The sequence below is a fragment of the Branchiostoma belcheri genome, unplaced genomic scaffold, assembly GCF_001625305.1.
Source record: "Branchiostoma belcheri isolate BF01 breed outbred unplaced genomic scaffold, Haploidv18h27 scaffold242, whole genome shotgun sequence".
NCBI lineage: Eukaryota > Metazoa > Chordata > Leptocardii > Amphioxiformes > Branchiostomatidae > Branchiostoma > Branchiostoma belcheri.
The window spans coordinates 126,773-149,328 of record NW_017803846.1 but is presented as its reverse complement, the minus strand read 5'-3'; the positions used below and the strand labels follow the sequence as shown (position 1 = coordinate 149,328).

The 22,556-nt window shown below is 44.3% G+C and overlaps 2 protein-coding genes across 2 annotated transcripts in view; one reads left to right on the top strand and one right to left on the bottom strand.

Moving 5' to 3' along the window:
* LOC109471242 (peptidyl-prolyl cis-trans isomerase FKBP4-like) overlaps window positions 1-9,503 on the bottom strand; it is a 34,159-nt gene extending 24,656 nt beyond the window's left edge. The window contains exon 1 of the mRNA XM_019770521.1: window positions 9,083-9,503. Within this exon, the coding sequence (XP_019626080.1) occupies window positions 9,083-9,320 (238 nt within the window). The 5' untranslated portion in view covers window positions 9,321-9,503. The remainder of the gene's footprint in view (window positions 1-9,082) is intronic.
* Window positions 9,504-10,845: 1,342 nt separating this feature from the next.
* The window catches only part of LOC109471241 (regulatory-associated protein of mTOR-like), a 36,903-nt gene continuing 25,192 nt past the window's right edge, over window positions 10,846-22,556 (top strand). Inside the window, exons 1-4 of the mRNA XM_019770520.1 lie at window positions 10,846-11,313; window positions 13,201-13,303; window positions 14,889-14,971; window positions 20,890-20,967. Of these exons, the coding sequence (XP_019626079.1) occupies window positions 11,146-11,313; window positions 13,201-13,303; window positions 14,889-14,971; window positions 20,890-20,967 (432 nt within the window). The 5' untranslated portion in view covers window positions 10,846-11,145. The remainder of the gene's footprint in view (window positions 11,314-13,200; window positions 13,304-14,888; window positions 14,972-20,889; window positions 20,968-22,556) is intronic.

Genomic DNA, 22,556 nt, shown 5'->3' with positions numbered 1-22,556 from the left:
AATCTGGCCATGGCAGGTTAAAAAAAAGTAAACCCTGAATCATACTAGATTAGCGTAAATGCATGTTAATGCGTTCAAAACAAGAAAAAAATTGTTTCCGGGTATTAATCTCTTGAATCACGGCGCTGAATATTGACGCAAAAATATTTCGGGCATCGCGCGCCCTTCCCGCGTCACGTGTAGGCATCTCGCATCTCTGATTGGTTGTTGCGTCTTAAGATGACTGAGCCGACGCGCGTTTAAACAATTTTTCTTTGTTCGATTTATCACACTTCACAGAGAATTGTCGCCAATGGCTACTTCTTTTTGTTGCAATATATAATACTTCACGGAGAATTGTCGCCTATGGCTTCTTGTTTTATTTCATTTTATCCAATATTATTTTATTCTATTTCATCTGTTCTATACACTATCAAACTTTTCCTCTACTCCTATGGCTACTAAAACCTCAGAACCAAATATATTAATACATTAAACTTTTTTTTTTAAATTTACTTCATCAGTCACCACAAAACAAGGCTCATGTTTTGGGTTACAGAACAGCCAGTGAGGACAGATGTTTGTTGACCTTAGACTTGAAGAGTTTAAGGTTATACTCATAAGGGAAGCAATCACGAGGTAGCTTATTACCTCCGGGTAGGGATGTATATCCCGAGCGCGGAGGTTTTGTGAGGGAAGACGAAAATTGCGTTCGCAGCAGTTTCTAGCGTTTGGGTGGACGGATATGTCTGGGACTTGGTATACGTTTTGCTGTTGGGCTGTAGATGGTGCACGTTGTTTTGGTTTTTTAGTATGTGTGTTTTAGTGCGTGAAAATGATGCGTTGTGACAGAGTATGGACACCCCTTGTGTGTGAAAGTGGTTCTGTCTTTTGGTTTTCGGCGTGTATTAAGTGTCGTAGGTTGCGTCCACATCTGGTGAGAGGGGGTTTCAGGTATCGAGTGTGAAAAATTATGGTCGCGCGGGTCGCAGCCAGCCAACTTCCGGGTGGGCCAATGGGTCAGGGGTCAACGCCCTCTTGCGCAATTTCGGATGTTTTCTGCGTATAGTACGACTTCTTAACTTACAAATACCGTGGTATACTGTCTCAGGCGTTCTCGACATGCATTTCGCGTTGGGGTAGACGGGACTCGGTGTATCTTCTGTTAATGGGCTGTAGATGGTGCAGGTTTTTTTTGTTTTATTGTATATGTGTGTTGGGGCGTAAGATTATTTGTATTTCGTGTCTCGGACACCCGTTACTGTTGTTAGTGTGTGAAAATGGGTCGCGTGGGTTGACCATTTGCGGTTACATCTTCGCCAATCAATCAGCACACTCGGCTCGGGGTCGCCGATGTTATCCTGGAGCTAGCTTGGGTGCCATCCCCTACCGCGAGTGAGCGATAATCTTTCGGCCAGGGAAAGCCACGTGCACACGACCCGCCAACCCTGATTTGCGCCCTGGCTGTTGTGTCCCAAACTGTGCCCGTCCCATTCCGTGCCTGAGCAGGCACAGAACGGGACACGGCCTGACTGTCCAGAACCGTGCCCGGAAGCCCTGTCAATCATAGTGATTGGCGGGAACCTAAGCATAATTATTCACGCCCACGATTTCTTATATGGCTAGATTACATGAGATTTTGCGAGTCTGTGTACAGAATGTGCTATCAAAGCGCAGTTTTATGTTTGGTCGACACGAACTTAAATAATAATATACAGATCTAGAGACAAATTAACACAAGAAAAAACTCGCTTGGGACACATGTTAATGAGAACTATGTTCAGTCCCCTAGCACTCAAGGTTAAATAATACGTGTCCAGAACTGTGTGCGGTCAGGCACGGTTCTGGATAGTCCCCCGCGTGTCCCAGAATGTAGATTTTCCCCAAGCACGGTTTGGGACACGCGCCGAGTGTCCCAAACCATGCCCAAGCACGGTTTGGGACAAGGCATCCGCGTGTCCCGAACTGTGCTCAGTCCCCAGGCACGGTTCGGACACGCGCCGAGTGTCCCAGACCGTGCCCGGGCATGGTTTGGGACAAGGCCATCGCGTGTCCAGAACTGTGCGTGACCTGAGACACGGCTCTGAACAAACACTTTGTTTATCTACGAGTTGATTTGCTCTTAGTCTGTCGTGGATACGCGTCAGGACTATTCAGATCCGTGCGTGGGGTTGGTGGATAAAGCAAGACTTAGTGTTGTTTCCGATTACAGGACTGAGCTTGGGTCAGTCTGCTTTTTGGGGCATACTACGTGCTGTGTTGTATCAAGAACTGTGTTCGCACTGTGTTGCAGAATGATACAAGACACTCTGTTTTGACACTACATGTAAGTCGTAGACCAGCGTGGAATGATAAAATGTACTTTACAGAGCAAGAATTACACCAATTCTTTCTTATTCTTGCCCCGACGAAAAACAAAGATGGCGGCCTAAAACCGTAAACAACACCACGAGAAGGCTCCTCCCTCAAAACACTAAGCTCCACCCCCAAAGCACGGAATGGGATAAGGCCCTTGTGTGTCCAGAACTGTGCCCGGTCAGGCACGGTTCGGGACAGTCCCCGCGTGTCCCGAACTGTGCTCAGTCCCCAAATCAAGCCCAGGCATGGTTTGGGACAAGGCACGGTTCGGGACACAACACTGGCTCTCCTGGCCGGGTGTCTGTACAAAGCCTCTCGACCGCTGAGTCCCTGTGTTTTCTAACTTCGGTGGGGATTTCCGTGTTGTTTTCTGATTTTCATCATCCACTAAGATATACTTGAAGACCGAGCGTGATTTGAACTAGTGTGGGATAAGTGGGGAGGGATGGCAGCCGCGGGGGGAAGCGGTCGGCTTGATAAATTTTCGAGAGCAAGTTGATTTCTCACGCGGCCGTTTGTGTGGGTGTTTGTTTACATTATCGCTGGTCGCTGAGGGTCGGACAGCCAGATTCGCCACGGGATGCCTCCTGTCCTTTCTATTTTTGGGCTCCAGTCGGCTAGGGGGGATTAGTGATTTCACAGATCATTTAGCCAATTACAAACATTTCGAAACTTTTCGGAAAAAATGGTATTCGCGCGAATTCACTAGTTAATTTAAAGAACAGTCCCAACATGCACCCAACATTCTGCAACATACATTACAATACCCGGAGGTACAAAATCTACGATTTTCCTTGTTCCAATTGATGTTGTTCTTGGAAATAAGCTTTCAGCATGGAACTTCCTCCTAATTTTATAAGAGGTGGTGAATGGAGGAAGGAAGGGTGATTTGCTTCGGTGGAAGTGCAAGACGTGTCCTTGTTGAGAATTTTCAAAGTGGGGGCACTAGCGAATGAAGTTCCACAGCATTTGCCGTGAGAGTGGTTGTAGGGTGGCGAACAAGTCACTCCCAACAAGATTTTGTAAGCGCTTTTAAACTCGGTTGAGGCAGTTTAGGGAGCTCTGGGCAGCTCCAGCCCAGATGTGCACAACAATATTCCATTTTAGGTCTACTCTGGCTCTTGTATAAGTATAAGATGGCTGATGGTGTTAAATACTTTTTTGGCACCGTACAAAGAACCCACCATTTTCCCGGCTTCCTTGGCAACGGATTGGATGTAGCAATTCCATCTGAGGTCCGAAGTGAATTTAAGACCCAAGAGCCGTTCGAAGCATAGAGCTTCGTTCAGTTAGGTTCCACTCATATGGACTGGAGGAAGTTTCGGGACTGATCTCTTGTGATGGAAAGAGAGGAGCTTCGTCTTTGAGGAGTTGAAGGTCACAAGCCACTGATTACCCCACCTAACCATGTGTTCAAGGTCAGCAGAGAGATCAGAAGCAAGGCAATCATCACTATATCTTCTGGATGAGTGACCATATCCCAAGATGTCATCAGCATAGATGTTAACAAATGATCTAATTATGTGTCGGTCTGTGTGTCCATCTGTAAAGTTAACACGATAATTCGAGAAGGCTTATATGGTTTGCAGTGTTTCTGCCAGGCGCCGGCCGAAGGCCGTCCCAACTGGAGGGCCGAAGGCCCGACCGTGAGCGCCGAAGGCGCGAGCCTATACTAGGGGGGTCCGGGGGCATGCTCCCCCTGGAAATTTTGAAATTTTAACCCTCTTAAACGCCATTTCCCGCATTCTGAGAGGCAAATAATTGTTAGAGTAAAGGTAACTTTAATGCGGCGGCAACTTCCGGATAAAGGCCGTCGGTCCTGATTCCTGTTCGCGGGGTAGGTTTGCGTCACGAATTCCCGCAGACGAATACGGCTGAAATATGTGCACATCCATAGTTTTGATCAAAAACATAATTGCTGGGATCTGACATGTTACTGGGTTCTCCTTAGCGGGAATTCTTTATTGTTTTGATTGGTAAAACTTGGGGTAAAAACACTAAAAAAATTAGCGTGGCTACGAGAAACGCACGCGGTCCGTATACTTCTGGGGTAAGTGTACCTCAAACTAACGCTTAAAATGCAAAAAATACGCATAGAAATATATATTTACCTGAAAGATTCTTGAAACTATATATTTCTTCACTAGAATATCGATGTGTGGTTGTGGAAAATAACGTTTTAGCGCTTATATCCTAACAAAGAAAAGTTGTTTACACGCGCGTCGGCTCACTCAATCTTACCGCTGGCGCTGCAGCGGCCGACGCAACAACCAATCAGAGACGCGAAATGTGGACATGTGACGCAGGTTTTGCATACAGTCAAAACAATGCAGCTAGCTCAGCAGGCCGTGCGCGGTGCATGAGACACATTTTTGTGTCGTATTTCAAGAGATAAATGCCTGGACATAAACTTTTCTTATGTTTGAAAATATATCTAACAAGTTTATCTTTGAATAGCTGAGTGAAATCAAACATATCGATGTCTGGTCCTTCGGTCCTACAAGAAATACGGTATCATTTTTTTTTCTTGGGACAGTCTCCTCACGGGCTTAGGCCGACCCCAGCGGGAAGAGGGCGTCAAAGGACGGCTAGACGGCCGCCTGGCAGAAACACTGGTTTGTATTCATACTTGGTAGGTGGGTAGGGTAGAAATGATTAGATTTTGGGCCCCCTGGTGGCTTGTTATGGTACTGCAGCAGAACTTCCGGTTTTGATATCTCATGATCTGGACATGCTAGGGTGACGAAATTTGGATGGCAGGTAGCTCTAGTGTTGGGGAAGAAGTGGCATAATTTTGGGCCCCCTAGCGCTTTGCTCTGGAACTGCAGGGGCGTTTCTTTAAAAAATATTCAAAAGAGGATAACTCAAGAACCAGTTGACGGATCGTCGTGATTTTTGGTATAAAAGACAATTGACAATTTGATATTAATAGGCAATTATGCAAATCTGGTTGTAATTTGCATAATTTATGACAAAATTGTATAAATCAGCTGCATTACATCATATTTAAGCTTGTGACATATGTAATTGAGAACAAGAGAAACATGTAGATTGTGCAAATTAACACTTAATTTGCATAATTAATGAGCAAAATGTTATAATTCCATAATGGTAACTGCCTGGAATTTCATACTTGGGGTATTTGAAAGTTAAGTGAAGGTGAATACAATTAAACATAACTTATTCAAATAAGGACCTCATTTGCATAATTTCTGAGGAAAAGATAGAATGGCTTTCTATGTTAAGATAAGGCTGTATAATTTTTGGTGGAGAATTTGATCAACTGATGTAATTCAAGCAAATGAGGATCCTACTCTCACCTCTCGAATAAACGTACCGGTACGTTTATTTTTTTTTGCCTCAAGATCCGTCCGGTACGTTCTTATTTTAGACGGTACGTTTATTTCTTTTTTTCATTATCGGAAAAGTTCCAGGAAAATTTGTGGTCCTGCACGTAAAATGACAAAAAAAGACTGAAGTACACACCACTTTTCTCAGCCGACCCAACTATTTTTTTTTTAAATCAGGGCAATTCTAACAACATATGACATGTACCTCCCTTTTAGTAGTTTTACATGTAAATTAAACTTGGGAACACGTATTGTGTCGGAAATATGAAGTATAACGGGCGTTTTTATTTATAGAAAAATCGGCGGAACTCGCAACATTTTCACGCACCTTGCACACACATCTCACTCAACACTCCTTGCTCAAAACGATCTTTTCCTCGGGAATATGTTAAAATAATACCACGTAACAATGTATTCTAGCCATTACAAACTGTAATACTCCCAAAGAGTCGAAAATCCTACCACAAACATGAAAATTTAGCACTGGAAAAAGTCCATTCTCAATGCAGGCTCCTCAATGAAGTAAAACACGTAAACACGATCGGCAGAGCTCACTTCTAGTAGGGGGGTGCAATTTTTTACTTGATATATATAAAACTCTTTGTCAAAAATATACATATGCATGTTGCATTCAACAAAGCTAATCAGTATTTAAAAGACCACAAACAGGAGTAAAATTGCAGTCTAACGGATGAACTATCACAAAGAAATATTTTAAAGAAAATACTTCCCCCTGCAAAAGAATGTCTCAGTTTTCCAAGAACTCCTGTTCCAAACTTGAAGCCCCGCCCCTACCATTTGCATACTTCAGTGGGCACTTCAAAGACAAGCACATGTAACATAAGACCCTTGACTGAGGTTGTGAAATGCTGTGTGTTACAAGAGGGTCTGCATGGGGGGGTCCTGGCAACGGTTAACGGTAAATTCAGCAGGGCCGATAACGCTTAACGGTAAATTCAGGACGGTCGGCAACGCTTAACGGTAAATTGACAGGCTTTTTTTCGAGCTGCACTGGATTTGGTATCTCGCTTTGTGAGAAAAGGTGATCACTGACAAAATTACTACGAATATCTTACATGTAATGAAGCACTCATTAAAGGTATGTGTTCCCTGTGTTTCCCACCTGCTCTGGTCCCCGAGTGCGTCCACAAATAAAGGGGAGTCTGAGTCGACGTCGGCCAGGGCTCTACCCAGCTTGATTTTTTTCCGCCCGCCCAGATTTTGAGAGTGGAGCGCCAAAGGCGCTCGCAATCTGAGGGGTTCGAGGGATGCTCCCCCGGAAAATTTAGGATTTTTAAGCCTTCAAAAATGCAATTTCCCGCATTTTCAGAGGCAAATCATAGTGTTGAGAGTGTTTGTCGGTCCTTCTGATGTTTTCATATTTTTACTCAAGATTTTTGTTAATTTTGTCTGTCATGGTTGACAGATTCGTTAAAAAAAATCCTGTAACTCTCCGCAAAGTTCCGGTAATTGACGGAAAACTGGTGCTGGCGCGAGTCGAGCGGCAAATGCGCGAGCAATGTGGGGGGGGGGGCGGTCGGAAATTTTGTATTTTTAAACCTTCAATGACGCATTTTCCTGCACTTTGAAAGGCAAAATTAGGCGTAACGAAGAATTATTCATTAACGCTTAACGCTGAATTTAGGATGACAACGTTTTACGTTGAATTAAAACGACCAATAACGCTTCACGATGAATATACCGATAATGCTTAACGTTGAATTAGAGCGACTCGGCAACGATTAACGGTAAATTAAAATAGCCCATAATGGTTAACGAAAAAGGGCATGCAGGCCCTCTTACAATGTTGCCATCTGTTTGATCTGATGATTATGTTGTAGCATTGATCATTATTTTTTATAGAAGTGACTATAAAGAGAAATATGCATTGCATAAATGGAAATTTGGGAAAGATAAAAGGAATAATTATGTTGAAATATTTGTAGATGATTATCAATTCTTTTGCCAATGGCTTTTACATATTAGCATCACAATTTGTATAGAGCATATGTTAAGCATTTGTTCAACTTCAAGCTCTAAATGAAATCTTACTGATAATTATCAAGCTTTAGAAAAATCAAGAACTCTAATTGAGTTATTTCAAAACTTGATATTACTGTTCCATTCGGGTGATTTGAAGTGAATCACCAACTCCATACAGTAGTGTTTGTACCATCGCACACCGGGGCATGCCCCTACTCTTTTTCGAAAGGTGTGGTGGGATCTTTAACGTGCGTGGGGTGTGGCTCTCCCCAAACACGGGACCTCCATTTAACGTCCTATCCGAGGGACGTCCCTAGCCGAAGCTAGGTACTCATTTCCACCTGAGTGAAGTGAGGAAAGTCGTGTAAAGTGCCTTTCCCAAGGGCACAAGATCGGTGACAAGGTGGGGTTCGAACCCACGACCTCTGGGGTGTGAGCCCACACATGGTAATTACATCATCACCCGGACGGAGGCGTGGCGAACCCCGTCTTGTATTAAGCTAACGAAAGGGTATGCCACCTCGTAAGGGGCGGTATAACCCCGACCAATACGGTCGGCCGATGATAATGATGATGATTACTGTTCCTGTTTGATATAGCATGCATTGCAATGATTAACAACAAATTGTATGAAGGCAGAGCTAGAATATTGATGGATGACATAATCATAGATATATTACACTGCAAGTGACATATACTCCTCAAAAACCTGCAACAATACAGGCTGTTAATTTGGTAATTTTCCAGGGGGTACATTTATTCTCAATCTGGGGGTATTTATTAGGTTTTGAAGGGTATCATATTTAAGGAGGTATGTTTATTCAGGACCTGTCAACAATTGTAAGTGACATGTAGACCCATGCATACACTGTGAGAACACATTTTTGGAGCATAGACGTTGCTAACATGTCAGTTTTCAGGGTACTTTTATTACAGGGGGTACTTTTATTAGATTTTGAAGATTTGTCCGGGGGGTACTTTTATTCCAGGGGGTACTTTTATTCGAGAGGTGAGAGTATTTGCATAATCAGGGGAATAATCTTTACTTTGTCAGTCATAAAGATTAACATCATTTGGCGAAGGTATGAGATCGTGGAACTCTAGTTTTATATGGTTCACCCGAAGAAATTTTATTTTTTGTGCACTCAATGTTTTTGGTTGGGTGCACCAGTGCACCTATTCCCAAAAGAATTTCGCGCCCTGTGTTTGATACTTGTTTCGGGACATTTTAAATAGGAACAAAGGGCTTTCAGAAGATAGAGATAATTTTCGGAACATAATTTAAAGCTTTCGAACATAGGGGTTTCGGAACGTAGTGAGTAAACTTCAGCACTCTACGTCCAGTGTTGACGAAATTATGGAACACCCGTGCGGAAGGCGTGGCTTTCCTAAACCTGCGGAAACAACCTTACCTTTGCCGAGTGTAAACTCGAACTTGTCGTCCCTGTCTCGGCTTGAGTCGAACTTAGTGCCATCCGTCAGGGTGCCCACATAATGCACGGACACTTTGTCTTCAGCCAGAGGCCTGTCTTCCCCTTCGCCTTGTCGGAGGATCTTCTTCAGCACCCCTCCATCCTTATTCGGAGTGATGTCGTCCCCTCCTGTGGACGTGACAGACGTGGCTGCCTGGTCTGAAGAATTCTCTGCCATTACGTTACTTAACTGTGCACAAGGTAGCTCTCTTCTGAATCTGAGGGTAGGTTTCCGTCACATGTGCTCTGCTGGAACGCTTTTAGAATTTACAGTATCGCACCAGTGTTTCTTTTAAACGTGTGCTTCCTGGAAGCTTCTAGAAAGTGCGGTATCACACCGGTGTTTTCATGAAACGTTCCTCTGCCTGCTTTATACATGTATTTATGTCCTACCTGGGCCGCGATTACGTTCGATACGGGTGTTCCGGCCCGTGTTTCATTTTGCATTGAAAGGAGTGTTTTCTTGGGTGGGTATGACATAAATAAAATACAACACGGTGTATTCCGCATCACCCTCGGTCCCAGCCCTCCCGCGGATCGGATCTCCCTCCGGCCTTCGGGCGATCCGACGCGCGGTCGGGCTGGTACCTCAGGCGATACGGAAGACCCCGTGTTGTATATTCTATATTTATATCATACCCGGGCCGCGATAACGTTCGATAACGGGTTCCAGACCGGGCCGTACTTTACGGTACGGCCCGGTCCGGAACCCGTTATGGAACGCTTCCCTGGCTTCCATAAAATGATTCGAACGCGTTTCGCCCTACCCGCTTGTGCCCCTTTCGAAAATTCGAATACAGACGTTGGAACCATTCGACAATGGGGTTGAACAGCATCCTTCCGTACGGCGCGGCAGGTAATCGGAGTTGGAAATGTCAGATAAACAATGTAAGAATTGGTGTATTTGGGGTGAAAATAATGCAAGTACCAAAGTAACGGGTTCCTTTCTCAGCACTCGGTATACAGAGTTGAGGCGGCTTCCGTCCTAGATCTTCAGTGCCGAAGTTACGTCAACACTTGGTGTCCAGTGTCGGCGGCTTCAGCACTGGAAACTCGGAATCGGCAAATCAAACCTTGTATTTTCGAGATCATACCGCCTGGGTAACAAAGTTTAATCGGGACAACAACGTTATCGGCAGGACAGGACTGCAAGGCCTCTTGTCTTACATTTTCACAGACAAAGACTTGGCCTAAGATACTGTTTTGTACGCCGCGCGGCCGACATAAGCTCCAGAAGCCCAGTGCCGAAATGGTTTAACTCGGCTCGGTAGTTACTGTATTTTGCTCCAACTATTCAAAGACACAGAATTTCAGAAAACAATTTACAAATGTATCTTTTGAACAAGTTTGATAAACATCTTTTTCAACCATGTCTTGCTAAAGCGCGGGTTGTGGGTGTGGCCGAAATGCTGCCCGCTAGGCTGGCTTGGATGGGAAATTGAGGTTCCGGGGGTGCCACCCACCCCCACTACCCACAAATAGCCCACCCACAGCAGTAAATATAAATTACTTAAATTTGTTAGGGACCAAACCCCCATGCACACCCTTTGGGTCCACAGGAGGCACTTCGGATATCGCCATGCCTGTGTTGGCTAGCCGACCTTTTCCGCTAACCCAACACCATTTACCATACCGTACAGGCCTGGTACCGTCCCGTTACATTGACCGGTTACTACTTTTTCCACCTACCCCTTGGTAACCCGGAAGCAGATCACCGGAAGCAGATCGGATTAGAAGGACGGCATTGGCATTTGGTCAACTTTTGATTTGAAAGGTTGTCATCTTCCAACACAATTTGACTCTTGAAAGTCTTGTGTAAACTTCCCTTACTTGGAGGATACATTCGGTAGATCCATTTGACACGCCGTGTGTTTACTGATGACGTCTAATGTTTTCTGATGGCGCTCGTGACTGTTCATATCCACAGAACATTACCGGGTTATAATATGGGACTGGGATCTCTGCAGACTTAAATTGCGATCAGTCCCCGCATTTGAAATTCAATGACAAATTTTGCTAGCATGGCGCTGTCGGCGTATGAAGACATTTCGGAGGAAGACGAGTGTGATCTGCAGGACTGGCAACTCCCGCTGGCCTACATGAAGAAGCGACATGTGGAGAGAGTCGAGGGGAGTCGAGCGGTCACACAGACGTGGAGAATGAAAGAAAGGGTGAATATTTTTTTTACCTTATGCGTTATGTCTAACATAATTAGTTGTTAGCATTTAAGACCATACGACACCAATAACCCTGAAATGCAACAGTTCCTGAAAATAGTCAAACGTGATAGGTATAACTTATTTAACTCAATTTGTTCAATGAACAAAAATGCTTGGACCAAAAGTACACTCTTCTGTTAAGTGGCATAGAATCTCGCAAATCATCCTTCCAGTTCTTGATTCCTTCAGCCAGTTAATCCAGTTAACGTTATTTTGTCAATGAGTTATGGTGATCATGGCAGCCGATTCAGAGCCTTGTGGTTGTTGTTGTCCATATTAAATACTAGTATCTTGCTAGAACCAAGGAGGTTGAAAATCAAAAGGAGACAGGACAGGTTTACTGCCCTGTCATTCAACAGTTTCCCATCCCCAGGATGCAATGCGAAATAAACAGGGGGTAACCTTGTCAGTCGTATGAGATCGTGGAACTCTAGTTACTTTATATTCTGGGTTAGTTGAGGCTAACTTCTTTGTGTACAACAGACTGTAACTGTTAGTAGTGTTACATACTTTTTCACCTCATTTGATATGGGAGGAAATCTGAATTGGCAATGTCATTTCTGATGACTTTCATGTACGTGGATATTGTACACCAAAATTTAAGTGGTTTAGGCCTAATTAAAGCAAAACTTGGTTTTCCAACTTTCTGTTCAGAGTTCCTTAAAATCGCAATCCTCTTTTTCTTTGAATGGAATGCAGCTGCAACAAGTAAAATCTGAGATTTTATACCTCCGGGCTTTTTATTGTATATTTCTATATGTTGTTTGTTATGTATAGTTGATGGTGTTGAATTTTATGTGTTTAGCGTTCCTGGTTGTGTTAACACAGGTCAACATTTTCATCTGCAGCCCATAACATGTACCCATGAACTTATGAAATTCTATTTAATCTGCCGCAATGAACTCGTAATGAAACTCAGAATGACAACCGGAACCGTTAAATCAGACGTTAAAAATAACGGCTGAAGTAGCAAGCCATCCTTATTGTCACTTCCTCCATTTTCCGCCTATTCTTCGTATAAATCGGGGAAGTAAAGGTCTGAATCCTCGGTAAAAATGCACGCCGAGAACGTCTGAGACCGTATACCGCGGTATTTGTAAGTTAATAGTCGTAATATATGCCGAAAACATCCAAAACAAAGATTGCGCAAGAGTACGTTGACCCCTGACCCATTGACCAACCCGGAAGTTGGCTGCTGCCGATCACGCGTCCTGTGAACGCGTACTAAAAATACCCTCCAAACAACATTTGTTGCGCCTCGCATACAGAAGATGTATGTGCACAACAACAATTGTTGCGTGCCGCAAGACTAAGAATTTATTGAGACCCGTCACCCCTCTGTGCGACTGTGGACGAGACCGACTATATCTGACACACGCAAAAGATCGACGGTCGCGACCCACTTTCACACTCAAGGGGTGTTCCGGGGCCATCAAAAGGCTCCATTTTCACGCCCGAAAACACATATACAATAAAAACAAAAGAACGTGCATCATCTGCAGCCCGATAGCAAAACATATACCGAGTCTCAAAAGAATCCGTCCACTCAAACGCGAGGAATCGCTGCGAACGTGAAATTCTAAAACTCTCACAAAGCCCTTCCGCGGAAGGATGTCTCCTCCCCCGGAGGCAATAATAGCTTAATAACTACTTTATTCATGTTATCTACGGTTCTGTCGCTGTTGAACTGTGCTGTGTGGCATGTGTGCCTTTCTTGTTGACTTCCCTTCCTGACACAACGCGTTCCTCGTATATTTGGCTGCCTTGCTTTGACTGCCTGTACTTCATCTGTTCTGCAATGAATTTTTCCATCATGCTTGTGTGTTTGTGTTTTCACAGATGAAGACAGTGAGTGTGGCACTAGTGTTGTGTTTGAATGTTGGAGTGGACCCCCCAGATGTCATCAAACCATCACCTTGTGCCAGACAGGAGTGTTGGATCGGTAAGACATCATACAATCTTGTCAGATTGAATACTGATTTTTTCACAGTACTTTTATGTTTGTAGTTTTTGCAGTCACTTCAGAAATCTGAACCGTGAATTTGTAATTACTGTGAACAAATAATTCGCCGCGAAACATGTCCTTTTTTCTTAGTGTTTGTTGCCACTGACTTTTCAAATTAAAAAGGCAAATAGTCATAGTCAATGCATACAGGTGTTATTTGCCTGCAAAATATACAAGGTAGTTCTATATAGTTATTTATTGTTTTGTTGAAAAACAAAATTTCGCCATGATATGATGGTGCTGAGAAGAGGGTCACTTGGTAGTGGCAGCTCATGCCCAGAAAAATACTGCTACATACGTAAGAACATAAAGCTTTACAAAATTTTGGCCTCTGAGTGTTTGTTTTGTAGAAAACTGACCCGAGGATAGCAACGTCAACACCACTGTCGTCTGCATTTCCCATGATTCCCATGGGACAGCAGTGATTGCGTAAGCTGGGTTTTCAGTGGAAACGCAGACTGATTGCGTTCGATACATCCCTCTTCACATGAGACGAGAAGTACACACAATCACAATTTTACATTCAAAAGAAAGCTGAAATATCTTAGAATTTCTTTCTTATTTCTGTTAACACCAAGTTCTGAAGACAGCTTAACTACAAAAACGTTCGAAGTTAGGACACACTGTCTAGTGTCGGCCATTCACGAAGATACATTCACGAAAACATCTCACAGCATTTGCCGCTTGTAACATGGAGGGTGAAGGGCTCATGAACAGTATGGGTGCATTTCATGTTCTCTACACAAATGTTTGAAAAATTTATTCACCAAAACCTGATCACTCTCTGACAACTAGCAATAGACCGCCACGAGCTTGAGCATTTGAAAACGGCCTCTATACTTTAACACAGGCAACAAAACAGCTGTTTCTATATATAATGTATAATTAACGACCAAAATCCGTATCTGCTTGAAGGAATGTCCCCCCACTCGATTCAAAGCAACGGTGTATACCAACTGACCACAATACTCCTGCAGAAACTTAAGGTTTCTTGAAAGTGTGTAGACAATGTTTGCGCAATATTCGCCTCCCTTGAGATGACCACTCTGAGTCACCTCCTGTCTTTGCTCTTGCATTACTTCGTTCCCCTTTGAAATTCTTGGAAAGCTCCCTGGTCACTATAACCAGTTCCTGCCACATCACTCCTCACGGCAAACCATCACTGTTTGCTGGGACTCAGATAATTAACATTGCTTAACAATTGTTAGTTACTATTAGTAAGCTAACTGCAGTTTGACAGTCATGACAAACTTGATGTGCATATTTACATCTAATGTGTTGGTGAAACAAACAGGAGCGAGTAGAAACTGTGAAAACCCCAGACTCCCGGGACGCCGGGAATCAAACCCGCATCAAACCCGGACAGCCAGCTCATGACACCAGCACGCTCACTACTATGCTATTGGAATGGATCAGTTAGCAGTGCTTGAACATCACTGTTACATTGGAACTAAGTAGTGCATGTAGCTTTCTATTATCCTCACTATCCTCACATGTAGATGATGATATATTTTTTGTCCAGATCCATTGTCCATGAGCCCACAGAAGGCCTTGGAAGCCATCGGAGCCAACCTACAGAAGCAGTACGAACGCTGGCAGCCCCGGGTACGTGTCCGACTTACCAGGGAGTCATGTTAGTAATGGACCGTTCCAGATCGAACGCATTGAATCCTTTTTCGAATCCCTGTTCTATTTCAAACACCTCCGTCAAACTCAGCGCGGGAAATCTAAAAGCAGCAAACTGAGTTGATGTCTGCTTGATAAAAACTGCTTGTTTTACATGTGAAACTGAATTTGTGACATTGCATGCACTTTCAAGTTGATTAAGGACGTTCTGTTATTCTTCCATTTGTCCATAAGCTATCATAATTATTGTTCATGTCCATGTTTGCGAGCTTATTTTTCTACTTGTACCACAAATCCCTTTATAAGTTGCGCCCTCCCTCGTGAGTCCCCGTGAGTTTTTATTTCCCATTTCGTTTTTTTCCAAAGCTTGTATGCAGCTGTGATGCATGCAGCAAATGCCGTGGAAAACCTGTTGCCTATAAACGTACTCTGTTTCACACATGTATTGGCTGTTAGTCAGCGACCGGGCACTCTTGTCCACCTACCGTGTGATGTTATGCGGCCAATCCCACGTCTGTATTGAGCGAAAACAATTTGCTCTCACTGAAACTACCTCTGTCCCCTCCTAAAATAATTCTAGTCTGCGGATGTACCATTCAACAAATATACCTTAACCAATTTTTTTGTCTCCTGCGAGAGTTTTTCGCTGCCCAAAAATCGACCATAAAGTTGGGCTGCAAATCGGACATTCTGGCGCAGCAGTCGGTATGGCCCTTCTCGCGCTGATTTTGACGGAGGTGTTCGAGTTGCTAGGGCGTTGCTAAGGGGGGCGTGGCTTATGGAACGGTCCATTTAGATCAACTGACAAATGAATGTGGTCTATGTGGTCAGCCAAACGCCACCCCTATGTTGGGTTGGTTCAGTCCGCTCATGCGGACATGCGCACATGTATCTGTCCGCCATTGTAGTTCTCCTGGAATGTTGTAATAAAGCGTCTCCTCCCATCTCGCGTCCGTTCCTGTCCTTGAGTCGTCGACTGCGCGCCATTATGGCGTGGTGGCAGCGTCGGGTCTTCAAGAACCCACACAAGCACCAAGAAGATTGGATGCCGCGCCATTTCTCAACAAACGCGCTCGAAAGACGTCCGGGAATAGCAACAAATAGCGAAACATGTGGGAACGAGAGCACACTAGCAACATCCGGGAACTTGCGGTCCACCCATTCTCCAAGGTTTGCAGGAAAAACCTCCCCAAGTAACCAACAAGAACATCAACAGCGGGTCAAACAAGATCGTACCCGACGACGGCAGGGCCAACAAGGCAAGAAGATCTGCCAACGATGTCAACACTAATGGGGATCGTAATAAACAAACAATAAACAAACAAACAAACAAGCCGGGCGGGAAGTGTGCGACCATGTCCTGAGTGCATGCCCATACTTGCCCGAGACTACGTATGAGTGACGTCCTGCCCACGTGCACGCCGACAAACTCCCCCAAGCCGCGGAGGCTAAAGGAGTCAGTGTTCGAGCTTCACCACACCTTGATGTCCGCCACGAGGGACAGACAGTTAGAATCATCTTGGACTCGGGAGCCGAATCGAGCATGATTCGAGTGGAGGAGGCAGAACGACTGAACTTGTCAGTGCATGCATCGCCATACGTCTCAAGCCTCACACCAACCCAAGCAGATGGGCGGCGACTCTCCGTCATAGGTGAGTGCACTACAACGCTGTACTGGAAGAAGATACCTCTTCAGTTCGATGCAATCGTAGTAAACGACCTAGCCGACCCGATTGTCGCCGGTTTTCCCTTCCTTGAGGCCAACGGTTTGATCATTAACTTTAGTAAACGTCAGATCCACCTTCCTGACGGTTCCACCTCGGCATATTCCCTATCCACCAAACAGTCGAAACCGTGCATACATAGCGTCTCCTACAACAATATTACATGTCTCAGACGCGTACCAGATCATCTCAAATCGCCTAGTCAAGTACCCAGGATTATGCACATGCTCCATGCATCCCCTAAGACCAGCCCTCCTGTTACGGAGAAGCGAGTGAAAACAACACTGCCTGCCTACTCTGCCAAGCTCAGATCAGCTACCAAACATGTGCAGGACACCTATCAACCTTCCTGCACAACACAAGCAGACGTCGTCCCACATGTGAAGGAAGAAGACCAACCTTCCTCCACAACACAAGCAGATGTCGTCCCACGTGTGAAGGAAGAAGACCAACCTTCCTCCACAACACAAGCAGACGTCATTGCACATGTGCAGGAAGAAAGCCAACCTTCCTCCACAAGAGAAGCAGACATCACCGCACATGTGAAGGAAGAAAGCCATCCTTCCTCCACAAGAGAAGCAGACATCACCGCACATGTGAAGGAAGAAAGCCAACTTCCCCCACAAGAGAAGCAGTCGTTGCCACACATGTGAAGGAAGAATACCAACCCCCTCAACCGCCAGCAGAAACTGACTCATCACAGGTGGAGAGAGAGAACCAGCCCTTCCCACCTTCAGCAGAAGCCGACACACAGCAGGTGAGGAGAGACAACCAGCCTCCTCAACCTCCAGCAGAAGCTGACTCAACACAGGTGAAGACAGATTACCAGCCTTCTCCACCTCCAGCAGAGGCAGCTACAACACAGGTGAAGACAGAGCACCAACCACCTTCAGCAGAAGCTGACAGAACACAGGTGGAGAGACAGCACCAGTCTTCTCCACCCTCAGCAGAAGCAGACACAACACACGTGAAGGGAGACTACCAGTCTTCTCCACCCTCAGCAGAAGCTGACACAACACACGTGAAGGGAGACTACCAGTCTTCTCCACCCTCAGCAGAAGCTGACACAACACACATGAAGGGAGAGTACCAGTCTTCTCCACCCTCAGCAGAAGCTGACACAACACACGTGAAGGGAGAGTACCAGTCTTCTCCACCCTCAGCAGAAGCTGACACAACTCACGTAAAGGGAGAGTACCAGCCTTCTCCACCCTCAGTAGAAGCTGACACAACTCACGTGAAGGGAGAGTACCAGCCCTCTCCACCCTCAGCAGTCGCTAACACACCACACGTGCTGGAGGAATGCCAGAGCCCACCTGATCCTCCAGAGCATCAACACCTACCTGTTCCACCTGTGTGTCATCACCCACCCGACCGACCTCCACCTGAGCCACCTCCAACTGTTTGAGACAACTGCAGTCCCAGAATACCACGGACTTGAACATTATGGCACCAACAGATTGCCCCAGCCACTCTGTCTCAGTATACAATGTACCTGGTCATCCTCAACAACCATCACTCCAGTTACCTGAACTTTCTTCTGGCCTGAAAGACTTAATATCCATTTACACTAATTTACCTCACAGTGCTAAAATACCCACCCTGCTGGACTGACTTGAACTGAAGGTAACCTTCTAGTCTTCAACCCTAATCTTGAAATGAAAAATTCACTAAAGCATGCCATTTTTATATAAAGAGAGAAGAAAGAAATACAATTGCCACATAATCACAGTGTTTACTATTCTATTGTAAGTTACCACAGTTTAAGGTCAGTAAGTGATTATACAATCATGTACTTTATTGTTGATGGATGATGTTTTCTGGAATCACCATATACTACTGCTCAGTTACTTACAAATGTTAAATGAAGAAGGAAAGAAATGAAGAAGTGGAAGATTGTAACAGGTCACACTACTGCCATGTTTTCAAAACCTGATTTATTGCCTTAGTCAAAATTGTAGCTTGGTTCTAAAGGAAAATAAGACTCTTGTTATACCACGTCAAAGACTATTTTACCCTCCCTGAAAAACTTGAATCAGAATATTCAGAAGTCTAACAGAAGTAGACAAAGAAGATATCCAGTTCTTCTAGTTGACCATGTTATATTACCCATTATTTGTTACAGTTGCCATTTATTATATGATGCTAATATGTTAGTTATTGAAACCAAGAAGGAAAAGACCACGCTCATCGAGAACACAATAGTTTGTTATGGATAATGCTTTACAAAGAAAAACTATGTTGGTCACAGACTGTATCTGTATACTCAGTTGTTACTGTACGGATTTCTGTTAGAAGTTAGGGGAGACGGTGTTCCTTTAGTAGTTTACCATTTTTTACTCGTTACTTTAAAGAAAGAAACAAAACAGGGAATCCTAGAAATTATTCTCTTAGGAGAGAGGAAAGAAAGAAGAGATCACGCCACCCCTATGTTGGGTTGGTTCGGTCCGCTCATGCGGACATGCGCACATGTATCTGTCCGCCATTGTAGTTCTCCTGGAATGTTGTAATAAAGCGTCTCCTCCCATCTCGCGTCCGTTCCTGTCCTTGAGTCGTCGACTGCGCGCCATTATGGCGAAAAGGCCACGTCAAGATTCGATGGAGTTTTCTTTGTGAGAGAAAGCAGTCCGTCCTATGACTCTGAGCGTCAGGCGACACCCCTTACAAGAAAGCTCATCACTGCAAAAGTCAACCACGCTGACTTCACTGTGAAGTCTTCTCTACCTCAGAATTTAGCTGCAAACAAATACTACAAATATCTACTTCTTCCCCTTACCCATTATCCTAAAATAAAAGTCTATGAAAGTGGATGCTTTTTACCCTCCATGTAAATGGGGGGTACTGTTTTTACTCCGTTTCATGTTTGGTCTGATACCTGAAGATCGGTGAGAAGGAACTGTATGATATTTGGCAGATTGATGGATGGGGCCTTGGAGATTGTGTAGGTTGACTTTGAGCACCTGGTGATTGACCTTGGTACTGCAGTTTAATTTTTTTATTCTATTGTTGGCACGTTATGGTCTGTGTGTGCAATGCTAAGGTAGCATGTAGTTGTGGTTACAATGGTTTAGTGATGTAAATTTGGGCCCCCTAGCTGTTTGCTTTGAACCGGAATCTCAATGTCAGATTGTTTGCGTTGAATGATCTCAGAACCCGGTGGATGGTTGGCGATCATTTTTGGTATGTGGGTAGACGCTGATTGTCTTTGCGTTTTAGCGTGCTTTAGCAGGTTGTCGTAGATTTGCATTGCTTATTTAAAAGGATTTTCACATTTTCACCCCTATTTCATAATAGGATGGTCTGTTTGACCCCAAATTGGTACAGAGTGTTTTTGTTTATACCTCCAGCTGGCAGGTCAGGCCAATCTATTTTTACCCCGCCACGTCTGCAGGAAATATATCTTATCTTTAATCGGTCATTCAGCAGGGAACTGGGTCATCTGTGGTTTGTTAATATGTAACAATGTGCTTGAGAGGTCATTGACCTCAAACAAACCATGGTAACAAGACACTAAACGCCTGCACATGACAGCTTGGGCAACCCCTTCCAATACGAAGTGCCACAACAAAATTCTTAAAGGATAGACATCTATAGACATCTATCATTCTGCTGATAAAAACAAAGTTTGACTCATAATATCTCTATTAAAATACACCAAAAGATTACAAAATAACAAGCTATTTCATGGAGGGACGATGTCTACGACTTCTCCTTGTTTTCTTTTATGTCTTCCTAGATCCTCAAGAACCAACATGACATAAATTGTACAGTATGATTGTACAGTAACTGTACATGTAACAGGGGATGCCCTAATTTCGCACGTGCCCTAACTTTGCACAGAATTTTGTCTTGCCAGCTGTTTTATTTCTGCGACCTGAGCTGACTTGAGATGTTGATAGTGGCAGCTGGAGGAGTATAGAGGAGTATAGACTTAGAGTAATGCACGTAGCCTTCCATTTCTGCTGGTGCAGGTGATGGCCTCAGTAATAGAATCATGACTTTTGTAGAAGGCATTGTATGTTTGTGTGCACCACTGAAATTTCTGTCATTCATTCACATTTAAGTCAGTCTCGTGTCTGAAATTGTAATCAATGATTGTGTGAACTTTCTATGTTATGTCATGTTTTATGATAATAATTATATGACAACTTTTTTATACTTGTGCTTGCACAGGCCAGATACAAGCAGAGTTTGGACCCAACTGTGGAAGAAGTGAAGAAGCTGTGTTCATCTCTCCGAAGAAATGCAAAAGTTTGTAATTTATTTTATAATAGAAAAGTTTATTGCAAATTTGTGCCCGGAGGCAAATTGCAAATAACAAAACATAAAAAAGAATATTGCAACAGAGTATAAAATAACTTAAATCATGAAGGTAGAACTACAGTACAGCTTGCGTTAGAATTAACGGGTGACGCGATCACGAGGTAACGCTAACGCGGCGATCACGTAACGCTAACGCAGCGATTACGAAGTGATGACGCGATGACGCAAATAGAGAAGGAAAAAATAAGTGCTTCGATAGTTCAAAACACGTTTAAAAGTCCTGCAATTCTCGTGCACCGTACAATATGCTTGTAACGGAGTTTGGATGTTTCGGGCGGAACCCGCGTTTGACGTATCAATTTTTCGGCGGTTCACTTTCAAGATACCCCATTTTGTCAAGCTTGAACGCATCTAATTCCAGGTCATTGAACCCGCCAGTTACGCACCGCCCGCGCACTTGGTACACCTCACGGGGCACAAAAATACCATGGCCAAAGTGGACTGTAATTTGTTTACTACAAAGTCGCGTAGTATGCGCCAGTGTTTCTCGCACCTTTGAGACTTTGGGGCTAAAATTATATTTTTCTTACATAAAAGAGCGTCAAGACTGGCCGGTTATATTTTGCTCAGACTGCACGCTGTCAATTTGTACTACGTGGTCCCTTAATTTTTTTTTAATATCGGAAAATCTGGTGGCTTAATAAGGTACAGAACGATAGCAAAGTAATACAACCTTCTTGAACAATTTTTGTGTCCGACCTTGCGACGTGGACGGCTTTTGATGTCACCCGACCCGCGCTATCTCAGATCTAATTAAAATCTAACACATCCACGTGCCATATTGCCACTCAAGAAGTTCTTTATTTTTTGACGTACGGAGAACAAGGGGGCGAAGCATAATTCAAGGGTTCTTTACGCCTCAAATTTTGATACATTTCGTGAGCCACGCAGTGTTGAGGGCCTGCTTGGAGGGTAGTGATTACCGAATTACGCAAAATTTTCACTATAAAGTTAAAGTTTCAGAGCTCATTACGACTTAACGCTTTGTGGCTAATGTACGAATTACGTTGATTTTTGGGAAGGCTGTCTACGGTGTACGAAGACTATTAAATAAAGAAAAGGCCTGATTTAATACGCCTTACGAAACCGGGCATGCAGGCCCCCAGTGTTGGGCCGGGCGTTCCCACGCCGTGTCGCCATAGAAACCGCACGTAGACAGCAGTGAGCAGTGGCGCTGGTAGACTCCCCGGCGCCGACAGACCACGTGGCGTTCTGGCGCGCCAATCACAGCGCACAGACGGGGACCCGCCCACCAGCCAGGCCGCAAAGAGTGGTGTTGTGAGTCAGATGCGCCGCCCAGCCAGAGACACCGCCTGACGATTTGTATATTTTGCCGCCCTGCAGCTGCACGGACGGCATCCATTGTGCAAATAATTTGTCGAAAACTCCCCAAATTACGTTAGAAATTTATAGTTGACAGAAATATCCCTCTAGTGCGTATATTTTTTACGAATGTTTGCGTTTTTGTCCCAGTTCACGCTCAAATACACCGCATCATTTTCGGCAATGTTTCCACC